The sequence below is a fragment of the Malania oleifera genome, chromosome 3 (assembly GCF_029873635.1).
Source record: "Malania oleifera isolate guangnan ecotype guangnan chromosome 3, ASM2987363v1, whole genome shotgun sequence".
In the NCBI taxonomy this organism is placed as follows: domain Eukaryota; kingdom Viridiplantae; phylum Streptophyta; class Magnoliopsida; order Santalales; family Ximeniaceae; genus Malania; species Malania oleifera.
This window is the reverse complement of record NC_080419.1, coordinates 49,883,049-49,899,155: the sequence shown is the minus strand read 5'-3', so window position 1 is coordinate 49,899,155 and position 16,107 is coordinate 49,883,049. Positions and strand designations below refer to the sequence as shown.

Genomic DNA, 16,107 nt, shown 5'->3' with positions numbered 1-16,107 from the left:
AGCAAAAGGGAGTGTTTTAACAAATTTGAAATTGGGTGACCAAGTATCACTCCACCTTCAAACAGATATTGATGGTAATTGAAGAAATCCAAATCATTATTCTTTGACTCGGAAGAGTTGACCCAACTTCAAGGAGAAGGGCTTATTGAACCAACATATTAAGTCGCAGTGGGCTTGTGAAGTCTTCTATGTCAACAAAAGGGTTAAGCTATCTCGAGGAAAACTAAGACTCGTCATCAACTACTAGCACTATTCGATTCTAGGTCACACTTGTGTTTGTTTTTATTTTTTTTTTTTAAAAAAAAAAACTAAAATTGAGTAACCACTGCTTGATTTCGTAATGCAAAATCAAGTAATTTTGAGAAATATTTTCCAAGGTGCATAATTCTATGAAATATTTTATTAAAATAAAATTATTTTAAAGAAAAAAACAATCCTTAATTGGGAGGCTACATATAATATTCAAAACAATACCTTTGGACACACTGATCTATCAGGAGTAGCTTCCTCATCGTACATCGTACATCGTACAGGGCAGATTGAACTTGGTTTGTCTGCGGTCCTAATTCCGTTGAATTAAAACATGATTTTAATCTTTAGAAGAGGGTGACCCTGGATACACTCTACCCTCTCTCTCTCTCTCCTGAATGGAGTGCCTATCTTTTTTAGGGGCTTCCACACTCTTCATAAAAACACATAGCAACAGAAAATTACATAGAAAAAGAACCCAATAATCATGGTTTTAAATCGCGGTTGTAGGTAGTGTAACGTAACGATAACGGGTGTAATGGGAAGCGGGAGTAGCGGATGTTACATAATAGGAAGTGGGTGTGACGGCTGTGAATTTGTTTGAAGCACTCACAACCTTGTGCATATTAGTGTACTTGCATGTTTTAAGCTTTTAGCCCTTCTTAGAAAAAGTTTTAGTGTATTTTGGATCCTTTAGTTCGAGTAACTAAGTTATTTGGTAAGGGCAACAAGTTTACATTTGTTTAAACCACCATTGATAGAAAAATTACGTGCTTGTGTGTATTTATACTTCTCATTGTTGTTATCTGTGATAAATTCTTATGTGCGCTAAGTTAATTAATAGAACAAAATACATTATACACTTGTATCATTGTCATCCTCATTATAATCTTTCCCCCCTCTTGCCACATGGCATATTGAGAATGATTTATGAAAAAGAGGGAAAAAGTGATAAGAAAAAGTAAAAAATAAAGTAAAATTTTTGGTGTAACAGTCTTATAGCGGTTACGTAACGGCCGTAGTGGCCTTTACGTAACGGTCGCTACGGCCGTGGATTTTCTTCTCACCGATTTCGCGGTGTGTAACGGTATCGGTGACCCAAAAAACTGTTACGTAACGTCATTATGTAACGGTCGCGGCCTTTATGTAAAACCATGCCAATAATATATAACAACCAAGAACCAAAAAAAAATGAAAAGCATATGCTTGACAGTAAAAACTGATGCGAAAACAGCTATTTCTAGTTTAATCAGTAAGTTTCATGTCAGAACGGGCTTCAATTCTCTCAGCCTTGAACAAATTCAAATTTGCTACAATCCTTGTCGGACAATTAAGAAGAGAGCAGAGTAACGCAGGATAGAAATTAATTAATGGATATATATATATATATATATATTTCAATATAAATATAAATATGGTAATTAATATATGTAGCTCCTGCCGCTGCTCATAAACAAATGGGCCAGTTACTTAATTTCTACCAAAACTGCATTAGCTCTTCTCTACAGGATGGGCGCTTTTGGCAACCCTAGCTAGCAAGCCAGGGCAAATTAATTAAGACAGTTGGTGTGCGCTCTCTCCCCAGCATGCCTAATTTATTCCTAGAATACTGATAAGCAGCAGGGTCGAAGATGGATGAGTTACAGAGAGAATAAGCAGAAGAAAAGAGGCTGCAGGCATGAAGATAGTTACTGCAGAAAACCTCGAAGAAGAAGCTATTGAAGCGTCGGTAGTACTGGTGGGTATTCCCGGATTCAGTCCCCCGTTATCTACACTACTGCCACCATTACCGCCGCCGCCACCAACTGGCGTGCCTGTGGGAGTCGTTGAACCATTTGTGCCTGGTGTGCTCGGCGTCGTTGTTCCTCCCGCCGCGCTGCAAACACCATGCATCATCCAGTTCCAAACACTTAATCAGTCACCAGGATTTATCTATGCCAAAGAGCTACAAAATGTAATGTACCCTTTTATTCCATCTGAAATATTAATGACACATTAATGTACCCTTTTATTCTATCCTCGGAGTTGACTTTTGACCAAAAAGTAAAAATAAAAATAAATATATTATATATTTTTTTATTAAAAAGTGTCAAAAAAAAAAAAAAAAGCAAGAGCATGCTCATCTATATTTTATATATTCTTTTTGAATTTTTCTATTTTAAAAATAATTAGAAATTTCATTGTATTTTAAAATTCTCAACATTGGTACAAATAATTGGAAAACAATGCAAACATATATTCTAACTTTTCTTCGCAAATATAATGATAGTTTTTTAAAAATTAAATTTCTTCCTTCAGATTTTCAAATAATTAGAAAAATATTATACTATTTTTCTACTTTTTAAAATTAAGCAAAGGATCTAGAAAAGAATGAACTTTTTAAAAACCATTTTCCTATATAAATTATAAAAAAATAAGAAAAATAAGATGACATTTTTTTTAAAAATCTAAAAATAAGAAATAATTATTTTTAATAAATAATTAATAATATGGCAAAAGTTACATGAAAACATTTTTCAAGGCTACTCATAATTTTTATTTGACAAATAACCATTCAACCGGTGGACCCCATGATATGGACGGAAAAGATTTTACGGGCATCCGGAGAAACTACATCGATTTTTGGGCCAACCCTCTCATCACCTCATTGATTTCACCTCACCCACTAACCGCACCGCTACTGGCATCCACGGGTCTGTCTTCCTCTCTGTGCTTGAGGAGGCTATTAATTATTTAAAAGTAATTTTTTTTTTTCAAAAATTAAAATCATTAATATGACACGTTAATCATCTTATCACAGCATCAAATAAAAGGAACTTAAATTTTTTTTTTAAAAGAAAGAAAACAAGTAGACGCATAAATTAGAAAAAATTCAATATATATTAGGGAACATATCTATGTCGTTCCTTTTGTCGGGACGGTAAAGTTCCTCATAAACCAAAAATCGACAAAGTAAAGGGGAAGAGCATACCTTGGAGACGAAGGATAAACGCAAGATCCATAGCCTGCAACGTACAGTGCAGTATATGCATATATTATTCAAAAAATAAAATCAAATGAACAAACCAAAAATAAATCTAAATACGATTTTTTTTTTTTTTAAATCACTCAGAGAGAGAGAGAGAATACTAGGATCGGTTTTAGCGACGGTAGCGGTGCCGGCGAAGTCGCAGGTGCCGGGACCCATGGAGTTGCGCTGGTAATAACTGTTGAAGGCGTAAGAGGAGTGGGCGGCGATCGTGTTGGGGAGGTAGCAGAGCCCATTGGGCTGGATGGGTCCGCAGTCCGCTCCCGCCGAGCAAGCGTAGTCCAGTGCCGTCTGCAGCGCCTGGTCGCTGGCGTCACTCCGGGCCACGCACCAGCTCTCTGCCCCCACCGGCGGCGCCCCTCCACCCTGCTGTCCCTCAGCCCCCACAGCCATGCCGATCATCATCGCCGCCGCCACCATCAACCACTCAGCCAGAGCTGCCATGGCCGCCCCCAAAGTTTCTGATTTTAAGCTGGCCGCTCTGTGGCGACAGCCCGCACACTACAGTTGGTAAAGCAGGAAAGAGAGAGCGCGCGAGAGAGAGAGAGAGAGAGAGGGACAGAGGGCAGAGAATATGAGAGAGAAAGAGCGAGAGAGTTTTTTAATTTTTTTTGTTCTCTTTTGTGCTTTTTCTTTTTCTGTGCTGAACAAATTGCTTTGGAGGTCGCAATATATACGGAGCGTTCAGATCAGTTGGCTGCCGTCTGGCCCCGTCTCAGGCTTTCATGCTGGCCGGTTTCAACTTTCAAAAGGGAACGTGAAATTACACACATACCCTCCTTCATTGACTGCGTTTTACATTTTTAACGGTCACTTTCTTCCTGCTTCAATTTAAATAATTCCTTGCTGTGCAATAGAACAATTTAATTTTTAATTTTTAATAACTAAATTCTCAAGATAAAATAATGAAAAAGTTATATTTAAATATATTTTTATTTTTCAAAATTTATCAGCAACGAATGAAATTCTCACTCAATTTAGCAAATACTTCTCATTTAGAATCGGAGCTAAATTACAAATCACAATATTACTAAATTTGGCCTCATTTTGGACGGATGATCTAATAGAATGTAAAAATTAAATAGTTGATTTATCTTTAATTGGAGTGTGTTGAATGTGTTAAGCAAAATTGTTGATTATATAATAGATTTAGGCCCACACAAACATACAAATACAAAATAAAATTAGCACAAAATGAAAAGTTTGAAGTTTATTTATTATACTGTAAAAATAATAATATTATAGATGAAGTGTGACAGAATATGAACAAAATAAATGAAAATTTTAAAAAAATATATAAAAAATTGAGTGAGAGATTAGATTCTATTCTATCTAATTTTATTTCATTACTAATACAAAATATTCAATCTAATACAGTCTGTATTAACTCAATCACCACATATAGATTTGACTAAATTGAGATAGTTGCATCATCAATTTAATCGAAATTTTTGGGAAGTCGTGCCATTTAAGCAAAAAATTATACAATTTCCTCTTTCTTCTAATCACCATAGAGAACTTTTATTAAAGTAGAATTGCTAAACTCATTAACGCAAACCAACATTTTATATTTTAACTACTTAGTCGACTAAGACAATGTCCATGATTAAGTAAAGCAATAAAGACATAGTAGGTGTCAATATAAATGCATGTGTTTTCATTTAATTTATTCATTAAATAATTAATTTTTATTCTATTTGTGTTTAATAATTTAAATTAATTATTTTTATTTATCAATGCCAATATTTTAATATATTAAAAATCAGACACAAATCATACTTAGTTATAAATTAATTATATGCTAGTAATATGTATTTGTGCATTACTAACGGTTGAATCATTATTAGTGACAGTTTTAAATTAGTTGCTAAAACGGCGGTGACTAATATTTATTAGTGATGAATTTTAAAACTGTCACTAATAATGGAGTATTAGTGACGGTTTTATTCCGTTACTAAAAGCCTACGACCGTCACTATAGATTTTACATTTTCTCGACTGAAAATTGTTACTAAAAACTAATTATTAGTGACAGTTTGAAAACTGTTACTAAAAGTAGTACTATTAGTGACGGTTTTCAAACCATCACTAATGCTTCCGTCACTAATTGAGGTAAGATTAGTGACGATTTTTCAAACCGTCACTAATACTTTAAAATAAATAATTTTTTTTTAATTCATTCATTATTTCCTTTAAAAACCTATAATTATATTTTAGCATACATAATATTAAACTAGAATTACTAAAAAATTCATAAATTATTCAAAATTAAAATACAAATTGTTCAAAATTAAAATACAAATACAAATTCAAATTCAAATTCAAATACAAAAATTCATTTTGTTCAGATGAGAAAAAATATAGAAAAAGTCAAAAACTACATCCTACTGTAATGTTTGGCATCATCCTGATGTTGTGACAGTTGCAAACCCTACAAAGTAATAATTATAGAACAAATTAGTATACGATTTTTGAACATATATGTACGTATTACAAGTAAAAATGATTTAATAGCAAAATGATCAGACATTCAGATATAGTTTTAAAAAAATGATACAATTTTAAATAGCTAAGTTTAATCAGTCAGAATTGACCTCACTTGGTTTGGACCTCGTATGTCCGACTTGGACACTTGAGTGCTAAAATCCATAACGTTTCTTAAGTTTGTTTGTATTCTAACTTTACTTCTAAGTGAGAAAAAAGCTCCTGGGGAGGAATTTTTGGGCATCGCCAGTTCTGACACATCCATTTCAATGTGACAGACATGTCGGGACTCACCCTACTTGGTTTGGACCTCGTATGCCCGGATTGGACACATGAGTGCTAAAATCCACTAAGTTTGTTAAGTTTGTTTGTATTCTTACTTTACTTCTAAGTACGCAAAAAGCTCCCGAGGAGGAGTTTTTTTTTTTTTTTTTGCATTGTTAGCTTCAGCACGTCCAACTCAATGTGACGAACGTGTTGGGACTCACCCCACTCAGTTTGGACCTCGTATGCCCAAATGGGACACCTGAGTGATTAAAATTAACTAAGTTTACTAAGTTCGCCACTAAGTGCATAATTTTCAACTAGGGAGACATTTTTGGGCACCTTCAGTTCCAACACGTCTAACTTAATGTGACGGACGTTTCGGGACTGACCCTACTTAGTTTGGACCTCGTATGCTCGAGTTGGACACCTTAGTACTAAAATCCACTAAGTTTGCTAAGTTTGTTGGTATTCATACTTTGCTTCTAGGTGCGCAAAAAGCTCCCGGGGAGGAGCTTTTGGGCATTTGATAGTTTTTCCAAGGCTTGGGTCCTTAACTACTAAAGATAAAATTTATAAACCTAACTATTCTCAAGTTTGATAGAACAATGAGTAAGTTGGGGGTTGATCCTCAGCGACTCAATGCAGCGATTTACTAAATTAATCTAATTTACTACGCTGGAACAATAAGAAAAGATTGAACTTGGGGTTTTCTATTTAAACTATGACATAAAATTAATGAAATTAAATTTCTTATGGAAAAGTAATTCCTCGATTATGAATCCACCCTAGGTCGTTAATTTACAATAATTAGGTTCGGTTATTTATCCGTAATGGGGTTTCAACGGTCAAGTAATCCGCTCGAGTAGTATAGCATACCCGAGTTTGCACCAAAGAGAACTGGGTATACCCTATCTAGCGAACACAGATTCCTTTCTAGAAACCAAACCCTATTATGCACAATCAACTAAATTCTCGCTATAGGACTCTAACCTAGGGTTACAACCAAAGAATCAGATAAATTAGCTACTCAACATGCAAGCAATCAAACGTAAACACAAGATGAAAAATGAAACTGTAAACATAACTTTTATTGAAATTCATATTAAAGCAAAGCAGAAATGAAAATACGATTAAACTACTGCAATCAGATATTAAACAAAGCAATACAACTTGACGGCTAAAAACTATCTAAAAGGAACCCCAAAGGAACTCAAGGGAACTAGAGGGAACCCCTAATCATCTCTTTGAAGTTTAATTTTAAACCCCTTAGGGATTACACGCGCTGAAATTCAAATTAGGAAACAATCACCCAAAATCTCGCAAAGCAGATTTCTGAAGTCGATCGAAGTCGACTCGGTCGCACTGCCAAGGGCTCCTGGCCGCGCCCTAGTCGACACATTTTGGGAAAATATTCAATTAGTTTTGTGTTCAGTCGATGGCATCATTGACCAGGTCGCACATCCAAAGTCTCCTAGTCATGCCCGATTCGAGGGTCTCTGTGAACTTGTTGTTAATTAGCAGTATAGAGTCTTCTAGCTCGACTTGGTCACCCCTTGTGATTCCTTAATCGCTCCACATCGTTGATTAGGGATATTCTGTTGTAGTTGAATCAAGGCCTTAGAGACCTAGTCGAGCACTTGGTTGAGCTTGGTGCTTCCAAGTTGCTACATTGACTCCTTGCACTACTTCACTCCTTGATTTAAGCTCTGATTTCCTGAAACATCAAATATACCATGTGTAACTCTGAACAATGATAAGAAGTGATAATTATGGAGTAAATAAAGACATCACATATATAGGTAAATAAGGGTCTAAATATGCATATTTTAGGAGCACATCACAACCCTCAACTTACACTTTGCTAGTCTTTAAGCAAAGAAAACTAAGAAAAACCTACAAAAGAGAAATAAATTCCTAACTACCTCCTCTTTCATGGACAACACGATTGCATTTACCTTATACAATAAGGCTTTAAATCCCTAGGTGGCTCTAGTGGACAAGTTATAGTCTCATGAGGGTTTCCAGGGCGATCCCCCAAACACCTATCTCAGTGAATAACAATCAAAAGCTCAAACAAATAACACAGTCATACCACTTCACATACATACATATAGCATCATTACAAACATACCTATCTACCAATACCTCCATTATAAAGACAACTTCAAAGAAAAGCACCTATACATGCATCAACAAGATATGGCCATTCAGATATTGTAACTCTCAAAGAATCAATCAGCAATTCATTTTCAGGGCTAATATCATCATATAAATATTAGCCTAAACAAGCATAATCACAAGGCAAGTGTAAAGTGAAAGACTCATTTCACTCAGATAATCCTCATACACCTACAGAACGGTTGTCTTGACTCAACCTCACTGGTGTACTCTCAAAAACACTCATAAAAGTGGGGTCACTCCCATATGTGAGGAAAAACGTGCATGGTCAAACATCTCACATACATCGAAGAACCGATGAAGAAAATGGAGTGAAGTAGTCTCAAGAGAATGGAATCCAACCTAATATCGAGGTGTCGAGTCCTTCACCCTAGCGCCTTCTCACCTACTCGCCACACCTTACAAAGATCACCCTAAATTGATAATTTACAAACCATATGTAGATCCATTCATATGCATCGGAACACCTGAAGAAACTTGATACTTGCCAGAGTGTTGTGTCCCTAACTTGACCATTATGTTTTCATCAACTTTCTATTCTTTATTTTTTTTTTGGAGCAGACATCTATATCATTTTCTATTTTTCTTTCTTTTCTACTCATTGATTACGCGTCAAAGTTACGTAATTAGGCATTTAAATTCATGCATTAAAGATTATAATTTTAATTAAATGCCCGGTTATGTCCAATATTTTAATCAGTGAGCTCGTTTGATAACTTTTAGATAATTATCATATTTTTGTCGAAAAATTTACGGACATTCGTGATTTATTATTGTAGGATAATTTTTAGACATTAAAGCCGAAATTAAAAATGTTTGTGTGTGTACGTGAGGTGTACGTGAATCGGCGGTGCATGAAGTCGTGTACATCAAGCTGGAGGTCGTGCCACGAATGCATAATAGCTAGACTTCACACAATCTAATAATTTCCGGAATTAGAGCATGTGAGCATGTGAGGAATCAGTCGCTTGAAGCCGTGTGAGCTAGGCCGTGAGTGGAGCGTCAAAGGGGGCTGCCAACCATGCATTGAGACACGCACATGGATCGCATACACATGCAAGAAGCCAGGGGGCCAGGCCATGCAAAATAGAGAAGAGGTCATGATTAAGGTCCATGAAGAGAGTCCTTTGGAGCATGCGTGAGTGGGTTGAGACCATGTGATACTGGCAGCCCATGTGTGAACAAAATGGGCAGGAAGAGATTGAAGCCCATGAGCTGGGGATCCAGTCATGGTGATTTGACCATGTGAACAGTAAAGATCCATGCGTTGGGGGCATTTTGGTGAATAAGAGGGTAGGTTTGCTTTTTAATAAGGGAGTAGGGTTTTATTGTAAAGGGGGGTCTTCAGCTGGAGAGGGGAGTCGCAATAGATCCGTGAGTAGGAGCAACAGACCTGTTCGGGAGAAGGAGAGCAGCAGCATCTTCTCTGGCATTCCACCATCAGTTCTCTGTTTTTTGGCAGCATCTCTGCTCATCTCTCGTCATCTTTGGCTGGTTCTTCTCTGACATCTCTCACAAATTGCTTGTCGTCTCCCAGTCTCTTAACTCTCAGTCTTCTTCTCTCATCTTTCTCTTATTTCTCTCATCTTATGTCTTAGTTGTTTTTATTTTTATTTTTCTTTTTAAAGTATTGCCAATGTCTAATTTATTTAGTAGCACTAGATTTCTTTATTTATGTTTTTTACTTCTTGTTTTAATTAATTAATGCTTTTAAACTCTGTTGGGAGATTGTTCACTTTAATCTATCCTTGTTTTCTTATTTAAAAGTTGTTTTAGGATTCAAATAATTTCTTTGGGTGTTTTATTAATAAAGTTAGTAATTTTATTCAGTAAATTTGTTAAAAGTTTAATTTTGTCTGATTTCCGTATTAGAACTAGTATTTTTATTTAGTGGACTTTATTTATTCCAAATCCGCGTGGTTCGATCGACCGGATCATTTTGAACTACGAGGTTCGGTCGACCGGGCGGTTGGCATTTCCTACGTAGGGATTCGGTCAACCAGGGTGTTGCCCATATATTTTTGGTCGGTTGACCGAGAGGTCAACTTGTTAACCCAAGGAGGCTCGATCAACCAGGTCTGCCTATATATATATATATATATATATATCTGGTCGATCGACCGAGAGGTCAACCTGTTGACCTAGTGGGAGTTTAGTCGACTGAGGAACTTAGTGTAACTGAGGTCAGTTGACCAAACAAGCCAATTTCGACATTTTTGATCTTTTTCTTTTTAAAATGGTTTCCCTATTCATATGATGATTAACTTAAATTTGATAGGACATTCATTTATGCATGCATGGGGAACCTAAGGTCTGTCTAGGTCTTCTTGAGAAATAACCCTAAAAATTCTGCGTCGATCAACCAAATCCCTAAGGTCATTTGGCTCCCTATGGTCAGTCTACGGTCATTTGAGCATTTAAAACATATCATGCAAGATGTATGCATTATTACAGATCAAATATAAAAATAAATGCATATACAAGTAAAAACAAATGTCTTCTTTATCTTCTTTGCTTTTAAATCTTCATGAAAAACGTCAGGAAAGTGTGAGCTTTACGTTCTTCTTGGCATCCATTTTTCGGTATCGTATGTTTATGCTGAAATGAAAACCTGTTCACACACTAAATGCACACATAAAATACTGGTGCTTTGTCAGCATCAAAACAAGGATCAGACTCAAAAAGTCAACACTTATTAATTGGGTATTAATTTAGTTTGCTTCAAGATCAAATTGATATACTCTTTCATAAAGAATTTATAAAAAGAGTTCAAGGAAAATTTTAAACCCAATTCACCCCCCCTCTTGGGACTACACTTTATTTTTTTTCCATTGGTATCGGAGCGAGGTTGTAGCAAATCTTAACCTAGAAGCTACACAAAGATCCTCATGGCACACCTAGGCGTAGCTCCCTTTGCCCAGGGCCAATTCTTAACTAGGCCTCCTATCTTTTGTGGTCTTAACTATACTTTTTGAAAACAAAGAATGAGAATCTACCTACAAACTATGGATTGGAAAGCATGGAGGGTTCTCACACATAGTGATCTTATCCCTACCAAACTTGTAGATGGAAAAGAAGTTCCTAAAGAAGAAAAAGAAATGACCGAAAATGATCATAAGATGTTGCAAGTAAACTCAAGAGCTATAAAAGCATTATATTGTGCCCTTGATATAAATGAATTCAATAGGGTCATGACATGCAAAACAACCAAAGAAATATAGGATAAATTAGAAGTAACCTATGAAGAAACGGTTGATGTGAGAGACAATAGAATTGACATGCTCACTATTGAAAATGAAGCCTTTAGGATGAACCCAAATGAAACCATTACTAATATGTACACTAGGTTCACTCATATAATAAACTCTCTCAATGCCTTAGGGAAAAATTACTCTACATATGAGATGATCCGAAAAATCCTTAGTGGTCTTCCACCTTGTAATTAGTAAATAGTAAATAGGAAAGGTCTTCATTTATATCATCTTCATTTCAGGTCTGTAATAGTAAATAGGAAAGGTCTGTAATAATAAATGCATATCATGCATGTAGGAACTAATAAGCTCAAATACCTTAGACGAACCATAGGTCCAAACACATTGCATGAAAAAGGCCCTACATATCTTAGAAATAATTATCATGAGAATAGGAGTGATTTCAAAAGAAAAATTAGGCTCAAAATTGAAAATTTTATATGATCGATCGACCGAAACACAATACACTAAAACCTTCGGTCAACTGAACCTCTTCAAGGTCAAAAAGTTGACTAGTTGGTCAACCATCTTTAAAATGAATTGCAATACCCTAATTGATCGAACTGGCACATGGGTAAACCTTAAAGCCCTAGTCAACCAAACTTGAAGAAGAAAAATGGCCCGATTGACCGAACGTTCAACTTTGATCAACCGAACTTGTCCTGATCAACCGAACCTTGGAGGTTCTGAAATTGCCTCAGGTTTGGTCGACCGAACCTACAGTTCAAAAATGCCTCGATTGACCGAACCTGGCAATTGGGTCGACTGAACCTCAAGTACAGTCAACCAAACCTCTCGAGTTGCCCAAATTTTTACCGTGGTTAAGAAGGGTTAAATAGGGTTAATGTTCCTAAACATTTTTAAAACAAATTTTATAATACCCTATGTATCCCCAACAGTTATAAAATTGGGCAAGTCTATAAATATGGGTTTATTTGCTCTAATTAGACAAGCATTAGAAAATTGATTAGCAAAAAACTCTCTAAAATTTCTTAAGCCCTATTTTCTCATACAAACCCTATACACTTATATACTACCATTCTTTTGAGAAATCAAGTTTTGTGAGTGTGTTATTCATTGTGTGTTATTGCTTGAAACCCTCATTTGTTCATTACATAGTTGATTTTTGGATTGAGGGTTGAACTTAGTTTTCCCTCATATTTAATTCGATAAATCTTTTGTGTGGGAAAACTTAGAGCTTGTAGGTCTTAGCATTCAGATTGCAAAAAACCTTAGCTCATATTTTTTTGTGTGCAAAAATTATTTTTACAAGCTCATATTTGAATATCTCATTGTGCTTTGATACTAAGAAAATATTTTTGAAATATTTCAACTACTCTTGGTACAAATCTTTGAAACCCTAAACTGTGATTGTAAAGACCCTAAAAATTAAAATGATTAAAATAATTAGGAAAAAAATTAAATAAAATAATAAATAAAGTTAATTAATTAATTAAAATTATTAATCAATTAATTAGTTAAACATTATTAAATTAATGTATTAAATAAATAAATAAAAAGAAATAGTATGAAATAAATAAAAATAAAAATAAATTAATTGAAATAAGATATAAATATATATGTATATATATATATATATATATATATATATATGTATAAAGATAAACTTCCTGAAGCTTTTGCTTCAGGAACAAGTCTGCAGACGCCAACCCCCCACCCTGAGTTTTTCCTACGCCAGCCATCTCCATCTCCGTCTCTCTCCTTCTCTAAATTTCTTGATAAGTTTATAGCAGATCAGGAAACGGAAGGTGTCATTGGATTCCTGGTTTCGCTGCCGACATTTCTACTTGAGCAGATTCGTCGAAAGAACAACTTAGACACTGCTCCTGGGAAAAGGTAACTTTTCCCCATTTTTCCAATTTCTCTTTAAATATGCTGTTAAATCGACGATAAGACACCACCACGGGGTCCTAGTCGTCGTCGCCGTCGTCATTTTGGCGTAGGTAATTTTCCAATTAGAGTTTTCTAGGCCCCACTCCAAAAGCGAGAGTGAGATTTGGGAAATTTGGGAAAATGGTTATATTTTCGGGTATTATTATTTATTTGGGAATTATAGCCCTAGGAAATATTTAAATAGTATTTTATTTAGGATTAATTTAATGGAACTAGGGTTTTTGATTTAGGGTCCGGGTGAGCACCGCAGGTATTTTCGGAGTCCCTATTGGCGTAGTTCAAGAAATCAGGTAAGGGGAAAAATATATATTAAACTAGAAATTTTATGAATTTAATGAAAAAATAAATTGTGTAATATATACATATATATGTTTCGGTATGGGTAAAATGTCAACTGTTTAAATTATATTTTTTCAAGTTTAAGGTTGTTTATTATATATGTATATGCGAAAATGAACTGATGAAAGTGGAAAAATATTTTTAGGATAATTATGTAAGAAATGAAAGGTATTTTCAGTATATAAACGTTAAATGTTGGTTGGCTTATTTTACAAGTAATGTATGAATTTTACTGTTAAATTGTGTGGCATGAGATTTTGTGCAAATATATGTTAAATGTATGAGATGCCGGCTAAGTAAGTAAGACATTATGAATAAAATGTGATATGGATAATGTTACCTGTGTATGTTAAATGCAACCATGTAAACGTAAGACAGCTAAAAGATAGTCATGTTAGCAGATTCTAGCGTATTTCTATGTGGACTAACAAATGATGGCTAAAGAATATCTGTAGTACGAAGGAATGAAATAAAAATGTTATGCAATGAAATGACAATGCAATGAAATGAAATGTGAAACGTGAATGATACAAATGGGAAAGAGTCACTTAAAGTGAAACACAATGAAATGTTAAGTTATGAACATGAAAGGATGTGAATGATTGAATAATGATAGAAAGAATGATGTATTATGATATTAGAAATATATATGTATATAGAACATGTTATGATTGGACGAGGCGTACCTTTCTCCTGAGGGCTTGCTGAGTAAGGCGAGTGCACTAGTAACTATAAATGTGGCAGTAGCCGCATAACGTACTAAGGCAGAGGGAACCTACTTGTATGGGGGGTAGATTTCCCTATCCTTGTGGCCTTTGCCGGTAAACTATTGTTGAACTGTGTGAGTACGAGATTAATCTTACATTTGAGGGCTTACTGAGTAAGGTGAGTGCTCTAGTATGTTTTAATTGTGACCTTAGGATTACCTAAGTATCAAGGTAGAGGGGTGCTACTTGTATGGGTGGGTAATCACCTCTATCCTTGGGTAATCTTGTGGGTAAATCTTTGCGTGTGATTGTTTAGGTTCATAAAATGGTTTTAATGTTATGATAATGATTTGCAAATGTATTTAAAATGATATCTATATACCTCATGTTAGCCACACATCGTGTTTAATATATTGTTTCTTCTCTTACTGAGATGTGTCTCACCCGAATATGAATTTATCTTTTTCAAGATCTCCTCGAGATTGAGCTTTAAAAGCTCGAGGGTATTTAGCCTTTTGAGGATTGTATAAAGAAAAAGGTATATTCCTATGTTAGTTTTGGGGAATGTAAATGTTTATGTTTTATGTCTTTATGTTTTAAGTCTGTTGAGAATGGAATGGTTGTGAACATACTGAAATGTTTTAGAGATTTGTGTATTTATGGAAATGCAAGTGTTGGATGGATATTGTGAAATTTAGATAGGGAGTAGTAAACTCTGGTATTATATTTTTTAGAAGATTATAATTATGTTTTCCACTGCGTATATATTGACTTATGGATTGTCAGGAATTTTATCTGGTATAACGCGCCGGACCCGGGTTTAAGGGTTTGGGGCATTACAGATGGTATCAGAGCAGTGTCCAGCCGGGAGTATGATTAATTTCACATCGCTTGGATATGAAAATATTAGAGTATTAGATAAGAGATGATTTATACCAGAGTATAGGAATGAGTTAGGATAAAAAATAGGAGATGGGTAGATTAGGCGTTGAGAAGTAGGTATGGTGTAGGGAAGTATAGGATTTTGTCTTATAGCTTGAAGGCAGAAACCCCTTGGCGGACTTCTGTGATTTTCTGATTAAGTCGACGGTTTCAGAAAACCACGGTAAATCCATCGATGGTGATGTTTCTTAGCCATGAGATTGGTCCTTATATGGAGAACTTGGATGTGTATTGGATTTAAAGTATATAATTGTATTGTTGAGATTATGATGTGGGATATAGTAAATCGTAGAATTATGGAAACGAAAGACCGGGTAACAATTTTTGAGGACGAAATTTCTTAAGGAGGGGAGAATGTAAAGACCCTAAAAATTAAAATGATTAAAATAAATAGAAAAAAATAAATAAAATAATAAATAAAGTTAATTAATTAATTAAAATTATTAATCAATTAATTAGTTAAACATTATTAAATTAATGTATTAAATAAATAAATAAAAAGAAATAGCATGAAAGAAATAAAAATAAAAAAATTTAATTGAAATAAGAGATATATATATATATATATATATATATATATATATATGTTTAAAGATAAACTTCCTGAAGCTTTTGCTTTAGGAAGAAGTCTGCAGACGCCAACCCCCACCCCTGAGTTTTTCCTGCGCCAGCCATCTCCGTCTCTATCTCTCTCCTTCTCTCAATTTCTCAATGAGTTTGCGGCGAATCAAAAAACGGAAGGTGCCGTT

The 16,107-nt window shown here is 34.9% G+C and overlaps 1 protein-coding gene across 1 annotated transcript; it reads right to left on the bottom strand.

Moving 5' to 3' along the window:
* Positions 1-1,469: 1,469 nt before the first annotated feature.
* LOC131151582 (PLASMODESMATA CALLOSE-BINDING PROTEIN 3) lies at positions 1,470-3,919 on the bottom strand. Its single transcript, XM_058102830.1, has 3 exons — positions 3,379-3,919; positions 3,221-3,254; positions 1,470-2,125 (listed from the first exon to the last, which is right to left on the bottom strand). Exons 1-3 carry the CDS (start codon positions 3,719-3,721, stop codon positions 1,840-1,842), a joined length of 663 nt encoding a protein of 220 aa, XP_057958813.1. The 5' UTR covers positions 3,722-3,919; the 3' UTR covers positions 1,470-1,839.
* Positions 3,920-16,107: the final 12,188 nt, after the last annotated feature.